Source organism: Chanodichthys erythropterus, chromosome 18 (assembly GCF_024489055.1).
Source record: "Chanodichthys erythropterus isolate Z2021 chromosome 18, ASM2448905v1, whole genome shotgun sequence".
NCBI lineage: Eukaryota > Metazoa > Chordata > Actinopteri > Cypriniformes > Xenocyprididae > Chanodichthys > Chanodichthys erythropterus.
Genome location: NC_090238.1, coordinates 31,126,742 through 31,143,875, shown reverse-complemented (window position 1 = coordinate 31,143,875; position 17,134 = coordinate 31,126,742). Strand labels below are relative to the sequence as shown.

Here is a 17,134-nt window from a genome sequence, read left to right as displayed (position 1 = left end):
TCAAAGAAAAACAGTGAATATAGGGTCAAAAAGCACCTCTATTGAAATATGCAGTACAGAAAGAGCATGTACTGGACCTGGGGCATTTTTATTGCTTCAGCGAGTGACTGGCCCAACAGTACAAAATATTTTCCCTTTTGTCATCTGAAGTTCCCCTCAAACAGGTACATTAAAGGGATAGTTCACCCAAAAATGAAGACTTTGTCATCATTTACTCACCCTCAAGTTGTTCCAAACCTGTATGAGTTTCTGTCTTCTGTTGAACACAAAAGAAGATATTTTAAATAATGTTGTTATTCAAACAGCTGATGGTAGCCATTGACTTCTGTAGTAGTAAAAAAATATATATACTATGGAAGTAAATGGCTACTGTCAACTGTCTGGTTACCAACATTTGTCAAAATATTTTCTTTTGTGTTCAGCAGAAAAAAGAAACTCATACAGGTTTGGAACAACATGAGAGTGAGTAAATGATGACAGAATGTTTGGGTGAACTATCCCTTTAAGCAAGTATGCTAATTAACTGTTGCATAAAAGTATTAATTAGACATATAGTGCACATATAAATAGCAAACACATCATGTAAATGACCACATTTTATTTCTGACATATTCAGGAGCTTCTATCCAAGTAACTCACAGTGTTTTAATGCAGGCCAAAGAAGATTTGTGCACCTTTAACTCATTTCTCTTTATCACTTGCAATTTAATCCAATTCTATTTTAAATCAATGTGATAAAAAAATAAAAAAAAATTGGGGATTGGTAAGCTTTTTTAATGTTTTCAAAAGAAAGCTTTTATATGCACCACAGATGCATTTATTTGATCAAAAATACAATGAAAATTATGGAAGAGGATTAGGGCCAAGCAATAATAAAAAATAAAAAAAAACATCTCGAGATTAAAGTTGTTAAATTTCGAGAAAAAAGTCGAGATAAAATGTTGAGAATAAACTCATTAAATTATGACTTTATTCTCAACATTTTATCTCGACTTTTTTCTCGAAATTTAATGACATTTTTCTCGTAATTTAATGAGATTATTCTCAACATTTTATTTCAACTTTTTTCTCGAAATTTAACAACTTTAATCTCGAGATGGGTTTAATTTTTTATTATTGCTTGGCCCTAATCCTCTTCCGTAGAAAATAGTAATATTATGAATAATTATTACAAATAATTAATTTTAAAATGTAATTTATTTCTGTGATGACAAAGCTGAATTTTCAGCATCATTACTCTAGTTTTCAGTGTCACATGATCCTTCAGAAATCATTCTAATATGCTGATTTGGTGCTCAAGTAACATATCTTATTATCAAACAGTTGTGCTGTTTATTTCAGTGGAAACCATCTTTAGTGTCACTTTTGATCAATTTAATGCATCCATTGTGAAAGAAGTATTTAAAAAAAAAATCTTACTGACCCCAAACTATAGTGTTTGTGTGTGTGCATACAATAAAAGTGACTGTCATTCTGCCTGATATCTCCTTATTTACTCAAGCAATACACGCCAAACTGTGTGCTAATGGAGAAAATATTAAGTATGAGAGCTTATTTTTGACACTAGAACCCAAAGACTGATGTAATTTGATCAAAAACTAGAAAATAGACACTGAACAGCTGTGGCTATAAAGGAATATTAAAAGACAAAGTATAAAACTTAAGTGGAATAGTAAAAAAAAAAAAAAAAAAAAGATAGATAGATAGATAGAAAAAGAAAATTCTTATACAAAACAGAGTAAAACAAATCAATGGCCCATTATTAGGCTTAGGCCAAGACGCTGGTACAGGTTCATGTAAAATATAAACTCAAATAAACCATTCAATTATCTAAAATGGCATTCTTTCATTTGCCAGTTAAATCTGGCAGTGCATGAGACAAAATATGGCCAGCTCATCCTTGAACAGTCTTGTATCTCTTTTCGGAGAATCTGTGGCAGATGGAAACGTTTGTGCTTAACAGCTTTGCCCTTTGTTTCAACTCGTAGTTAAATGCTAAAGGTGTTGTCATTGTGCCAGTTCTTCTCTTTTCACATGTACATTGAAATATATTCTTTAACAATGATTAGTGTCATTCTGTTTATACATGTTGATAAATGCATAAAACGCATATTTATACTCTAAACCTATTTGATTATTAGTAAAATAAATAGCATTGTCTTGCATTCCACAGACACATTCAACCACATTATGTACAGCAAGTGCATTAAAAATAAAAGAATTAAATAAATGAAATATTTTCAGACATTAAAAAGCTGTGATACATAGATTCATAAAGAATATAGTGTGCACATTCTGTAGAGCCCGACTGATTGTGGGTCTGGTCCAATGGCATAAGAGTGTTCAAAAAAATAATCTAGAACAGTTTAACTGGGGTTATACTCTATGTATTCATGTTGGTTTCATATGGTTTGGAAACTTTTGTAACATTGTCAAGAAAAGTTTAAATTGACTGACCTTAAAATGATCATGTTGTGTAACCATCAAGTAAAAAATAATTACACATTTTCCTTATATCAGTGTACAACATTTTAATCCTCACTTCCAAAGAAAAAAAAAATGTTATTTTTTCTTTTCTTTTTTTATATTCAAATGAAGTATTTATTCATTGAGGTTTTGGGGAGTTGTGCTACATGACATTTTTTAAACTGAACTAAAAACAAAAGGTGTGTATCAATAATATCATTGACCTAATATTTAATTAAAATAAAATGATCAAAATATTAAGATGTTTTTGAAGCTGGCATGTAAATAAATCCATTCTTGAAATAGTTAGAGCATACATAGAGCACAATTCAATCCTGTCTTTGTGTAATACAAGAAATTAAGTGCAACAAGTTCCTAAATTCACTCTTTGAATCAGAAAGCCCTTATTGATATTTATATTTTATGACAAAATAGTGAGGAAGAAGCAAAAACCACTAGCCATGCATTTAAACATTCTATAAGTACATGCGATATGCGTGTGTTTATAAGTGTTATCGACATTAACCTTAAACGCATACTTTGGGTCTTTAGTGACCCGTGACGTCATTCACTACCCTACCCCTCATTCATTTTTTTTAAAGTTAGACATCAACCTTCTTAGTGTTCCTCAATATATTAATTATAAACAACATAACAAGAAAAAAATATGTCTGTTTTCTAATAAATTTTCTGTAAAAAGTGTATAGGGTCACTAGTGACCCGAGGTATGTAATAGAGTATGTTTTTCTTCTGCGCAACAATAATTGAATCTCTGATTACTCTATAAGTGCAATTCATCTTTATTCCTCAAGGTAGCAATGTTTGATATGTAATGATGATGTGAAAACAAAAGAATATGCAAGTATCATCAGCAAAGCTTGAAATGTCTCAGTGATTTACTGTAGAGCAAGTACTGCACACAATGAAATATTAGTCTAACTTGATTGTGAAAGAAGCTGTCAGCAATCAAAATACTGGTTTTGAAGACATTGAAACAAATTGAGAATATGGTTGTGAATATGAGACAGATGCTGAATGTACTGGGAAAATGAGCTCTGACGATGTCAGTAATGATGATAAAAAGCATCTACTCAAATTGAACCCTTCCAAGTTCAAAAAAAGGTAATGAAATATGCTTTATTTTATTATTATTATTATTATTATTTTTTTGAAATTGTTATAAACATAACAGGAGAGTTTTATGCTATTGCGTCAGTTACACATCCATTCATGTAAGATATGGTTTCGGGTCGCTAAAGACCCAAATATGTAATAAAGATTGCTGAAATATTCATGCATTTAAGGTTTAAAATGTATCTATTTGTGACAATTAGCATGGCATTATGCATGTACTCACAGTTACATGTTGTTCTTTTCAATATTGCTTATTAAAGTTCAATACAGATATTCAGTATATCTCGCATGATAATACTGACCTATCAATATATCAGTCGGGCTCTAGCTGTGATAGACGAAATTCATTCATTCATGTTCTGTTTTGACAATCCTGTATATTCTGATTGATAAAGGTTTAATTACTATTGCTGCACAAGTATTACTTGGAAAAGGACCAACAGATGCTTTAAAACATAATCGTCCAGAACCTCTATACAAGGACAAATAGCTACATATACAGATTTCTGATTATATACGACTCAGTATAATGAGGTTGTGGCAATAGATATGCCACCATAAAGGGCAAAACGCACACCATCACTTAATGGTGTGGAAAAGCACATGGCCTTTAATCAACTACAAAATAAACGAGGCGGATGTTGAACATCCTCAAAGACTTTGACTGGTGACCAGTCTGATTATAACAGTGAAAATAAAGCAATAAAAATCAAAGACCCTTATCTTGTATTTCTTCCACAGTCCTTTAAAATCATCCTGACCTTTCGTGGGGTTTTTCTGCTTGTTGCTGCCCTCTGTGGTCAGTTATGGTCATTGCATGGTCAGCCAGATCCAGCAGGCCCAAACAATCTGTTTGAATTGAAGCAGGTACACAGCTAGTGCCGTCTGCAGCTCCTCACAGGCACGCTGGGGTCTTCGGCGGTCCGTGCAGTACAATGCTAGACCGAGCGCAGACAGCAGCAGGAACAGGCAGGTGAGCAAGGCCAAGTGCAAATGGCTCTGGGGGGTGTCGTACACTGGAGCACAAAAATCCAAAAAGGTTTGGGTTAAAATGCTAAATTTGTTGGGCAGCACAACTGCTTAAAACAGTAAATCTTTAAAGGTGTTGTAAGCATTTTAGCTAGTTAGCTGTTAGCTTGTCTTAGAGGCTATTTTGCTAACATTGCTTCAGACAACACTGAAATGACGCGCTGCTTCTTTCCTGCTTCATCTCTGATTTGTAAATACGAGTTGTTCAGTCAGAAATTAGACAAACAACCTCTCAAGTTGTATTTACGACTGGGAAACAGATCATTTTCATTCCTGACTTTCCTAGTTGGGCGGGTCATAAACTTTAAACATGGCCGAGGAGAGAACAATTGCTGTACTGACTGTTAAGTTTTATTAGTTTTCCCAGAAAAATCTACATTTCTTTCTCTTGCAGTTACAGTAAGTGATCAGCCACAACATTAAAATCAGTGATAGGTGAAGTGAATAACACTGATGAGATGGAAGCAGGATGCACTATGGGAGGCAGACCGACAGAGGCAGTGTTATGTTCTGAGCAATGTTCTGCTGGGAAACCTTTGGTCCTGGCATTCATGTGTATGTCACTTTGACACGTACCATCTGCCTAAAGATTACTGCAGACCAGGTGTTCCCAACAGTGTTGGCACTGGCCTCATTATTGGCAGGATTATATACCCTGCCAATGTAACTGAGGCCAGCAAATGAGAGCTGTGCAGGTAAACCTCACTCCCCTGATCCCAAGAGGCGCACTAGCGACTGACGCTAAAGCCTGCTGTCTTTAGCGTCCTTGTTAGCACGCCTGCCTCCCATGTCAGAGATGCCGGTTCGAATCCCACTCGGAGTGGGTCGAGTAGGAATGGTTACACTACATTGAAAATATTGTTCAGGAATGGTTTGAGGATAGTTCAAGGTGTTACCTTGGCCTCCAAATTCCCCAGATCCCAATACAATAGAGCATATATGGGATGTGCTGGACCAACAAATCTGAATCATGGAGGCCCCATCTAGCAACTTGTAGGACTTAAAGGATCTGCTGCTGATGTTTTGGTGCCAGATAACATAGGACATGTTCAGAGCTGTTTTGGCAGCACGAATGGGACCTATATGATATTAGGAAGTTGTTTTTAATGTTGTGGCTGATCAGTGTGTATTTACATAAATAAATAGCCATTTGATTCTTATTGAACTTTACACTGTGAAAACAACTTTTACTTGACTGCAATTCCAGATTTTTCAGCAAGCCGACTATCTACACGAATGTATAGTGCAGTTAATGTTTATATGGTTGTCTATGGATGGGGTGCTACATTTTATTCAAAATATGCTGGATATTGATAAAATAGCTTAATTTCATTTTTGCTTTAACAAGATTTCCCCAAGAAATAGGCAAGAATGAACCTCCATGATTAGTAGCTCGTAATTATGATTTCAGAAGTGGGAAGTGGGAAATTTCTGAAAGCATGTGGGCAGCATTATTCACTGGTTAAATCTGGGGGAATTCCACAACACAGCTAACAGCACTCTTAACCAAAAATAATTAAAAAGGGAGGCTTTCTTTGGGATTTACATGCATGGTATACATACCTCAATGTCACATTTATATAGACAAAGGCAAACAAATTGTAGCACAGTTCAAGTAAATTCTTAAAACCACATCAAAGAGCTAGTTATAAACTTTTAGGCTGTTCTTAGTCCCAGATTGCATGCAAGAAAATGTCATGCATATTTTCATGCATTTTTGAGATCTACCACACTGTTCAACACTTTTCTTATCTATTTTCTTACCTCCTAAACAGTCATAGTACGGAATGTCTGGAAAGCCAACATAAAAATTAATAATGAGGTTTAGGTTTAAGTTCAAGTTAGTCAAGGTCTTTGTAAAGCTCATAAACATTCATATAACTAAAGGTGTGGTCACATTTACCATTGTTCTGTGAATTATAGTGGGTGAATTCCAGTCATTATAATAGAAGTTTGAAATTTGCTGCATTGGCCAACAGAAAGCTGCTAGTTTTGATAGTGATTTCTGAGTGAGCTGCGCTTCATACATTGCTACACTTTTGCCAATGGACATTTGCTTTTAAAATTTTGGTAATGTGACCGCACCTTCATTCTCATAGCAGTAGTGTCCAAATTCTGTCCTGGAGGGCCACTGTCCTGCAGAGTTTAGCTCCAACCTCAACACACCTTCCCAGAAGTTTCTAGTATGCCTAGTAAGACCTTGATTAGCTGGTTCAGGTGTGTTTAACTGGGGTTAGACTTTGCAGGGCAGTGGCCCTCAAGGAGTAGGAACGGAGACCCCTGCTACTTGTTAATTTCTGACTTGTGATGCAGCCTGAATCAAAATCACAACGTGTTCGTTCGTTTGCCCCCCAGGTCTGAGCCTGATTTCACCCAGGGTTTTTTCTCCATTCTGTCACCTGATGGAGTTTGGGTTCCTTAATATAAAATAATATTATTGATTTGTCTGCACTGATACTATCGAATGAGAACTGAACTGAGCTGGACGATGAAAACACTGTTTTCTGCAGAACTGCTTTATAGATTGAATAAACTAATTGAATAACTGATGGTCTTTACATAGGAACTGAATCAACACTGAACTGACTTCAACTGAACAATGACACTATTTTCTTTTAGGGCTGCTGTACAGCCGGAATTAACATGTTTGCATCACTGAATCATTTTCCTATCACTGTAAAGCTGCTTTGAAACAATCTGTATTGTATAAAGTGCTATATAAATAAAGGTGACTTGACTTGACTCTAGAATATGGAGACAGGAAGCACGACCTTCATTCATATTTTGCAATAAGGCCTTTCGACAAGACAAGAGCTCTTGAAAGAAAGACAACTGCACTAAAGCATCTAAACAGAACTGCACAGGCTCCATGCATTACCTTCCTTAAATTCATTAAATTAAATTCTTTGTTTCATTAACATAACAGTCTTGTTGGCACAGATTGCACACTGCCTAATTTGCATGTAAATTACAAAGTAAATCACTTGGGCATGTTTGTGCATCCCTTCTTTTCTTTTTTCCAGAATGAGGGGATTCATTTACCTTAGCTCTCAGTATGAAAAATCTTTTGCAGCCAACCTCAACATGTTTAATTTACTTTACTATTTTTAAGTGCCAGCACTCTAAAGAACAGTTCAAAGAGACTGGAGATTTTAGGGACTGCTAGAGCAGATTTGTTTGAACTCTCTCACCATGAACAGTGATCTCCGGCTCTCTGAAGCGAACCCGCCTCTCGTTTTTTCGCCTACGCGATGAGTCTGACTCAACATTGCTCACGTTGGACCTTTTCAGGATAGAGGTGGGCAGTTTTTCATTTATGACCTGAAATCAGAAAAGACAAAACAGTTGACTTCCAAAATGTTTGATAGACACAACATGAAGTTGTTTGAATGCGGCAGTAGATTCCTAACTTTTTTTTGATTCCTAAGACCTTTTGACATTAACACACATACCATGTGACAAGATTGTTTGCAGTATGACACGTCGACATTTTAACAGCAAAAAGTAGTAAAATGTGATTGACACATGATAATTTCATTAAGCTGTATCGTTTGAATTTTAGCGATTAAACACTAACACTACATAGTTTTCTTTGTATATATTAACCCTTATTAAGGGTTAAGACTAATTAAGTTACAAAAGTTATTTAGTCAGGATCAGTAAGTTGGAATTTGGCTGCTTTCACTTTAAGACCAATGTACGGATCCACTATTCTGTTACACGTGTTTACATTAACTTAAAGGTGCAGTGTGTAAATTTTAGCGGCGTCTAGCAGTAAGGTTGCAAACTGCAATACAGAGAAGCTACGGTGGCCAACACAGGACAAAGATGTCATCATCTGAGACAGCAGAGAGTAGCCAGTCAAGCAAACGCACTCTGTAGTGCAGCTTGTCCATTTAGGGCTACTGTAGAAACATGCCGGCGCAAAATGGCGTTCCCTCAATTTATACAATCTTCTGCTGTTTTTTACTAATTCATTCCCTCAACTTACTAAATCGTGCACACGATTTACTATTTCATCACCTCGATTTATTAAATCATGCATTGGTTTATAAATCAAGGGAATGACTTAGTAAAGCATGCGCACGATTTAGCCTACTTTTTTTTCCTGCATGTCATGCGCGGGGCTCCATAATTTACACATTGCACCTTTAAGACTAAACCGAGGATATTATTTTGTAATAATTTTGTGTACATTTGTCTGTTCAATTCAGTACTCTCACATTATATGAGGCAAATGACGAACTGAGTTCTCTTTCACATCTTCTTGCATTAGGCAAAAAAAAAAAAAAAAAAAATATATATATATATATATATATATATATATATATATATATATATATATTTTTTTTTTTTTTTTTTTTGGGAGGCAAAAAGTAAAAAATGTCAGTATGATACAACTGTCCTGATATCAGATGAAGATGAAGAAGAAGAATCTGATCATATCAGACAATTTGACCTTTTTATGACAAGCTAAGGATACCTCAGGTTGTAATTTTTGAATTGTTAATTATTAAAATACTTTTACTTTGATATATTGTAAAATGTTTTTGAAACGAATGAATGTGTAAACTCAAAGTGTAAGGAATATGTTATAAATTTTGCCGTTTATAGGGTCATTTAATTTAAACTTCTTGACATTATAAAAGTTTTTCAAAACCATATGAAACCAACATGAATACAAAGAGCACATTTACTTCAGGAACTTAGCATGTGTTTTAAACAACAAAATAATTTCCCATTTCTTTATCATGGACACTCTTATTTGTCGATGACCATAGGATTACCTTAGTTTTAAGAGTTTCCTGTTGTTTGTATGGCTCTTTTCTGTGTCGTAACTCAGAGTGTCTGTCCTTATGGCTATGAGAGATGCCACTCAGAGCATCGCTAAATGACTCCGTGGCCGAGAACCTCTTGGAAAGAGTCGACACACACTCTCCCAATGAATCTGTAAAAAGAAACACAAAGAGCACTTTACAAACTGCAAAACAACCTATTTGACATTTAATCAGCAAAATAAGCAAAACATATATTTGTTTCTAGTTTAGAAGAGAATAATTTAGCATTGAAACTATGACATAGTGCCATGCAGATGATATGTTGTGGCGAAAGCATTTTCTCGCAAAAAGCTGACTCGGCAGCAGAGTTTGACGTTCGTGACATATTGCTGCCCTATACAATACATTTTTCATCATCCAGGAAAAAGGCAACGACCTGTCCCTCCAGAAAACTACGCATTTCTGCTTACTAAAATGCCCTGGCCTCAAACTGTCAAATACACAACACAGCTTTTTCAGCCAGAGATCTACAACACCATCAGCTGTGGACAGAAAGTGCATGCTTATAATAAATGTTTACTCATTCGGTTGATTACCCTCTGCAGTTTTTTAATCGTACAGAACTGCGTGTACAGTAGACTTAGATGTAATGCAATTTCCTTGCTTCCTCACTGAGTGGAAAAAGTAAATGGCTCTATATGCGTTAAGTTCATAAAAGAGCTTTCACTGAAAGCTGTTTCCAAGCTACTGTGGATATTTTGTTATGACAATCAAAACGCTTTACCTAGAATATGAAAGGTTGCTGGCTTGTATGGGACTAGAATGTCTTAAGCAGATGTGATTAATTAAAGGTTTATAAATTTACATTACCATGGGAACTTGGTTATAGCCGCCACTGTCATAATTAAAAATAATAAAAAGAAATCACACTAAATTGCAGAAAGCTTACATTTGAAAGTCACCATGAACTCAAAATGTACAATTCTTGTTTTTTATGGAATATTTCTGTGCACATCTTCTTTTTTTTATTCATATGCCCTAAATCAACTAAATCCCAAGTCCAGCCCAACATTTTTTCCTAGTCTAGAAGCCGTTTTACTCGGATATACATCACAATAGGGAAGAAAAGTGTATCGCAACTTCCACTTTATGTTGACTTTAAAGAAAACCCTACAATAATTTGTCATGATTTTAGAGTATTAACAATTCTTATAGTAACTATGTAGGGTTTTGACAGAAACTACACTGTAAATAAAACAATGATCGTTGGAGTAGCTTACATTTTATAAGAAAATACTATATTTCTACTTTATTCAATGTGTTGCTTTCTAATTATTTATGTAATGTCGACGTAATGTTTTCAAAATCATGTTTTAGTGGCATGGCATATTGAAACTGAAAACACTTAACTTCATGTGAAATCAAGAAGACTAATAAATAATTAAGTTACTTGTATATTCCGTTTTGCCAATCTCAGCATAGACAGTGGCAAGCAGCTCCAGACTCCGGGCTGTGATGGGGTGATCGTTACCGAAAGCCCGCTGGTGGATTTTAGTGGCCTAAATGGAAAAAAAAAAAAAAAATGGAGAAATTACAATTACTTCAACATTGCTTCAGATATCTCCTCTTTAAAAGCTTTCTGTCATGTTGCATGTATACTAAAACACAATGTACATACCTTGCCACTGTATTCTAAAGCAAGATGGGGTCTGAAAGCAATAAAGAGTGACAAAAAAGTTAGAAATTATGGTCCAAAATGTTTGTGTGTGTAAAATTGTTCTTGAAATCAAATTCAAGAAAAATGCTATTTAAAAAAAAAAAAAAGGAAAATTACAACTGATATTATTTCTAGTTCTTTTATCACATTCTTTTCAGGGTGTTCTATGCATACAAAATATAGTGTACCAGTATTGGGGAAAGTTACTTTAACAGTAATGCCTTACAATAGTGCGTTACTCCCTAAAAAAAGTAACTAATTGCGTTACTTCGTTACTTTTTATGGAGGCCGCATACCTTTCAGTTGTGCTGCCATTAAGGATTGCAGAAGAGTTCAAAGTTCAAAACTTTTACTTTAGCAATAAAAACAAAGAAAAAAAAAATATTAAACACAATGTGATGTTTATCTAAAGCCATTTTTGCTTATTTGTATGGTTGAACTGGATCATTGAAGGTCAGCAGCAAAGACATTGGTTAATAAAGTGAGATTAAATACATAAAGTATATTTGTGTTATTTAACATTTATTTATTGCCGGTTTGCGTAATATTCTGTGTTTGCATTTCACTGTTTTTGTTCATTTTGAGGAATACTGAATCTGTTTTTGTGCAAGTGAGATGAGTAAATGAACACTCACATTTAGTCTAGAACTACAATATCTATCATGTTCACTCAGCAGCACACTCAACACCGCTGCACTTTATTTCTCTCAACATGGAGACAGAAGTGTCAGTCAATTAATGTCAAAATAAAGTAACTAAAAATAAATCTGATACTTTATTAAATAATGGGTTACTTTACTAGTTACTTGAAAAAAGTAATCTGATTATGTAACTTGCGTTACTTGTAATGCGGGACCCCCAACACTGCATAAAAAATACTGTAGGTAGTATGGAAATATGTAGTCTGAACATCATGTCTGCCTATTTACTACACATGCGAGAGAGATGCATGTATATTATCGATCAGCAAATCTATATCATTGATTAAACCTTGGGGACTCAGTTGACCCTTTTCTATTAACTCAGCCATAAAGATGGAGAGAGTAAGAGAGTATTTGCAGAGAGGGTCCAGTATAATAACATATTTCAACATATTATACTGGATGGATCATTAATATTGATTTGTTTTCTCTGAGCAAAAGCAAGAACAATCCATCCAATGGAATACAGAGTCAGTACAGTAAAGCATGTTAGGAGGTCATAACTATCGGCTTGGTATCGAGTTTATATGCTTATCAGAAATGTGTCACAGCAGGTCAGTAAATTTATAATCATAATGGAGAGTGTGAATGAAGGGAGACTGTCAGGCAAACACTTGACATTCACTGGATCTCTCACCCTCTATAAAACCTTATATAACTACTCTCTTGACACTGGAGAAACTCTTGACAGTGAACATTGTCACCTCCTGGAATACTAACATACTGCTTACTGTGGATTATGTATTATATAACTACTGCCTACTGTTCTAAAAAACTATGTAAAACAACAAGCAAAATGTTTGCTTAAATAATAAACTCAAATAATATTTAAGTATTATACACTGTAATCACATCCTATAAACAAATTCATATTTTGCCATTTTGATTCAATTTTGTGTAATATATCACTTCATGTTGACAATTAAAGGTCAAGTTGTGCACATTGCATTGTGGGATGCAGTGTACCCTGGTTCTATACTTTACAATTTGACTATAATGTAGTGTACTATACCCTTGTGTGAAAATAAGTAAATGTGCACTTGTAGTGTAATTCAAATCTCAGAAAATAATAATAATAATTTTATATTTTATATATATATATAAAACAGAACTGCAAATAGAAGGCCATTTTAATGTTTATTAACACTAAAAAGTGCCCTTTGAAATAATTTAAAATGAAACGTTTTTACTTTAAAGTACATTTTAAATAATTTTTTGAAGATCTTCTGTCATGCTCAAAAAAAGTACACTTGTTTTGATGTGTTGACTACCATATAACACTTATAATTTTAACTGTAGTTTGTTATTAAATATTAGATTACAACATTACAAGTAAATATATTTTAAATGTAATAACTTCATTAAAAATGTGCTATTACAAATATATTTAAATTTATGACACAAGTTTCAATAAAAACTACATGTTGTATATTTTAGTTTACCATAAATGATTGTCAGTAAATTCGGCAGTACCACTGTAACCCTTAAATGCATACCTCGGGTCTTTAGTGACCCGTGACGTCATTCGCTAGCCTCCTCCTCGTTCATTTTTTAAAGTTAGACATCAACCTTCTTTGTATTCTTCAATCAATTCATTACAATGAATATAACAAGAAAAAAATAAAAAAATAATAAAAGAATGCCTATTTTTGTATTCATTTTTTGTAAAAATTGTATAGGGTTCGCAAACGACCCGAGGTGTGTATGAGTGTACGTATATTTTTTCTGCATGACAATAATTGAATCTTAGATGACAGAATAAGTGCAATTCACCTTTATTCCACAAGGTGACAATGTCTGATACACAATGCTGAAGTGACGACTCATTTAGACAGAAAACGAAATAATAAGAGAAACATGAAATGACTTAGCGATTTACTGCAGAGCGAGTACTGAACGCAATCAAATATGACTGTAACTGTCACTGGAGCTAACTTAGCTAACTTAATTTAATATAAAAATAAACTGTAATACATTTTTATTCAATTCACACTTTTAATTATTTTAAAGTATATTATTTCTGTACTTTTTTTTTAAAGTATGCTAAAGTTTAATTCTTTTCCACAGGGTTATGCATCCAGAAAATTCACACGTTGGGCACAGTATACATTAATACATGCTGTATAAATAATGTGGTAGCATGCTATACTGATGGGAAAGATGATTCATTGGGTTCAGTACACTTGAACATCTGTTATAGGAGCCTTAGGCTATGTACTGTAAAAAGCAAATACAGAAGAGTTTTAAATTACAAAGACATGCATGATGAACTATGCTGACACCAACGATAACAATGTGCATCCTTTATCTAAATCCTGTGTGACTCATAGTGTATACCACATTTTATCCATATAGATTCTGTTCTGTCTATTTATACAAAAAGTATTGGGAAGCAGTTGTAAAAAAAAGAAAAAGAAAAGTAGAGCACATATAAGCATAAAGCTCCCTTTGATCCCACTGGCCTGGCACCTTTGCTTAATTTAAGCACAGATACAGACCATTTCAGAATGCCACAGCAATGGCCTACCTCAGCCAGGCTCGGTGAGGCATGCGGATCTATTACAGCACCCGTCACAACAAATCTGGACACACGTGTGCTGCGATTCCAACAGGAGGTAGTGGAAATGTGTGGCCCGTGCCAGAGATATGGCACTCTCATCTTTTTAACTGGAACTCATGGCATGTTTGTCAAGAATGGTGCTATTTGGATGGGCGACGCTTTGCTCTCAGAGAATTTTCCTAGGGATTTCACATGGAACTTTTTCCTCATGTGGTCATTTAGCACTGATTGCAGCAGTACTGTTTTGTAAAATTAGCTTTTTTGCATATAGGTCAGGCATTCAATATTGAATCCTTCACATATGCTTTGGATGTCACATTTTTATACTCTTCTGTGCTTTTCTCTTCAACGTACAGTATGTTTCTTATAGCCAGTACATATGTCAGTGTGGTTATTATGGTCCTGCTTTAATTAATAATGACTAGGTGTTGGTTTGCACTGTTTTGGATTGTCCTCAAAAGACATTCGATCGGACACAACATGGCAAAGCTCTCAGCTACAAGAGCACTTCCTGCCCCAACACTGAAAGATTCAAGAGGCAGAACCACTTCCTATTCCCTCCATAGGGGTTGAGCTACATTTTGTGTCAAAACTATAAGAGCTTCAAAAGTCAATTTATTTGTTACCTGAAATATTAATACAAGCACATTTTGGGGTATTAGTGGGGTGTCAAATAAATAAATGGACATGAAATATTGATTTGAGGGTCAGTGATATAAGCATGTCCACTGCCCATGGTAAAGAATTCTAGTTTATTTTTCAAATGTCTTAGAAATTATATATTTTAATTATGTTTTTCGGGGAGTCACTCCAGATGACAATTTACATCCTGAACTAACCTTGCCTTGTCAGTTCAAATTATCATAATTATTATTATTATTGCATATTGGATTGACCACATGACATAATATTAATAAAAGATTTGAGGGTCAATGATATAAACTAACCTTGCCTTGTCAGTTCATATATATATATATATATATAAATATATGTTCTGGCTGTGTCCGAAAGCTGAAAAATGCTGCCTCCGCAGACAGCATATGGAGATAGGAGGGCAACAAGGCACGTCAGAATCAAGGCAGTCTACTGAGAATACCTTCATCTGATGGATTTTTGAAGGCAGCATAGATGAATCCTTCACTGCCTTTGATATCCCACAATCCTGTGCGTTCCATTTCGTGACAGTTGAGCTGGAAATTGTGGTTGGTGGTCAGTTTGTGTGCAAATATACATTTTTGAAAAAAATTTCCCACTTTTGATGTCATTTCTAGCGAGAAGTTACTATTGTAGTGATTAAATATTTGCTTCATTTTTCACCAAAGCTCTCTCTGTTTTGTTGTAGACCATTAAATCGTTTTGTTAAATTTTGTGAGGTTCCTTCATGCACTGCCTGCGAAGTCATTGCCTGATAAGGCAGCGAGGTAACAAGTCACCTGCCTGAGCTTTCAGACACAGCCATTGTTAAGTAATTGTAGGAAATGTGTGATTTAAAAAAAAAAATAATTTAAAATGAGTGTCATGTCACTGATATTATTAATGGGAGACATAATGAGGTCACATTTGTTCAGTTGGTTTTAAGCTGAAATTGCAACAACTTCAACCATGACTGCTGTCCTAGTTAACCAACAGATCTTGAAGATCTACCCTGTTCAGGTTTCAAGAGTTACCTGACCCAAAGAGTTTAAAGGATTACATACAAATGGTGTGGATACCCCCACATTTCATTGTCCTGTGAAACATTATCGTATTGGGGCAGCAATAAAACAATCTCGTTCTCATTCAAGTTTAATGCCATCCTCTCTCCTGTGGCCTCCTTCCCCAGGACAATCAGGTTAAATGCTTTAAGTCCCCAACCAGCGCCAGCCTGGGGTCATAAATGTCCACAAGTGTATGTGGTAGTGGCTAACAAAAGACCGCCTCATCTTTTTAAGCCCCTGAAGGAAAGCGGACACCTCTCTCAGTGTCCTAGTAACATTTGAAACCTTGAGACTCACATAACACAAGTCACCTTTCTCTTCCTCTCTCTATATGAGCGCACACTTGACCCAGTATAATAGGGGATTTATAATGCAGCATATTCCCAGAATATTAACTGCATAATTCCATAATTCCCATAATCCCAGAATATTAAAATTAAGAAAATCGTATTAAAATAAGAAAATCGTAGTTATTTCCTTGAAATATTTCTACCAAACCCTTAAAAATAAAGAAATAATAAAAAAGTATATTATATATATATATATATATATATATATATATATATATATATATATATATATATATATATATATATATATATATATATATGTATGTATGTATGTATGTATGTATTTGACACTTCACATTTGTTTTATATATATATATATATATATATATATATATATATATATATATATATATATATATATATATATATATATAAAACAAATGTGAAGTGTCAAATCAGGTGAAGTGCCATTAAGTTTTTAAAAATAATTTCTATTTTCACTTTAATAAAGCCAGTTAAGTTGAACGTTACCATATGAAACACTTCACTCTTCAAAATGCATATGAATATTTTACATATTTGTTTATATTACAAACAAAAGTTACTATAGCAGAGGTCAAGTATTTATTGGATGAGACATAAACAAGGCATGTAGAGTGGACAGTTAGCACAAATAAAATGAGCCTGTGTAAATCTGGGCCAAATTATGTAAGAATGATTGAATATATCTTCTTAAATCATGTATAAAGAATATTAGTTCTT

General features: G+C 34.3%; 1 protein-coding gene across 1 annotated transcript in view; it reads right to left on the bottom strand.

The window, feature by feature from the left end:
- Window positions 1-372: 372 nt before the first annotated feature.
- Window positions 373-17,134, bottom strand: part of c18h14orf180 (chromosome 18 C14orf180 homolog) — a 35,875-nt gene continuing 19,113 nt past the window's right edge. Inside the window, exons 5-10 of the mRNA XM_067368329.1 lie at window positions 11,086-11,116; window positions 10,858-10,966; window positions 9,417-9,577; window positions 7,821-7,950; window positions 6,394-6,420; window positions 373-4,616 (exon numbers count right to left, since the gene is read on the bottom strand). Of these exons, the coding sequence (XP_067224430.1) occupies window positions 4,411-4,616; window positions 6,394-6,420; window positions 7,821-7,950; window positions 9,417-9,577; window positions 10,858-10,966; window positions 11,086-11,116 (664 nt within the window). The 3' untranslated portion in view covers window positions 373-4,410. The remainder of the gene's footprint in view (window positions 4,617-6,393; window positions 6,421-7,820; window positions 7,951-9,416; window positions 9,578-10,857; window positions 10,967-11,085; window positions 11,117-17,134) is intronic.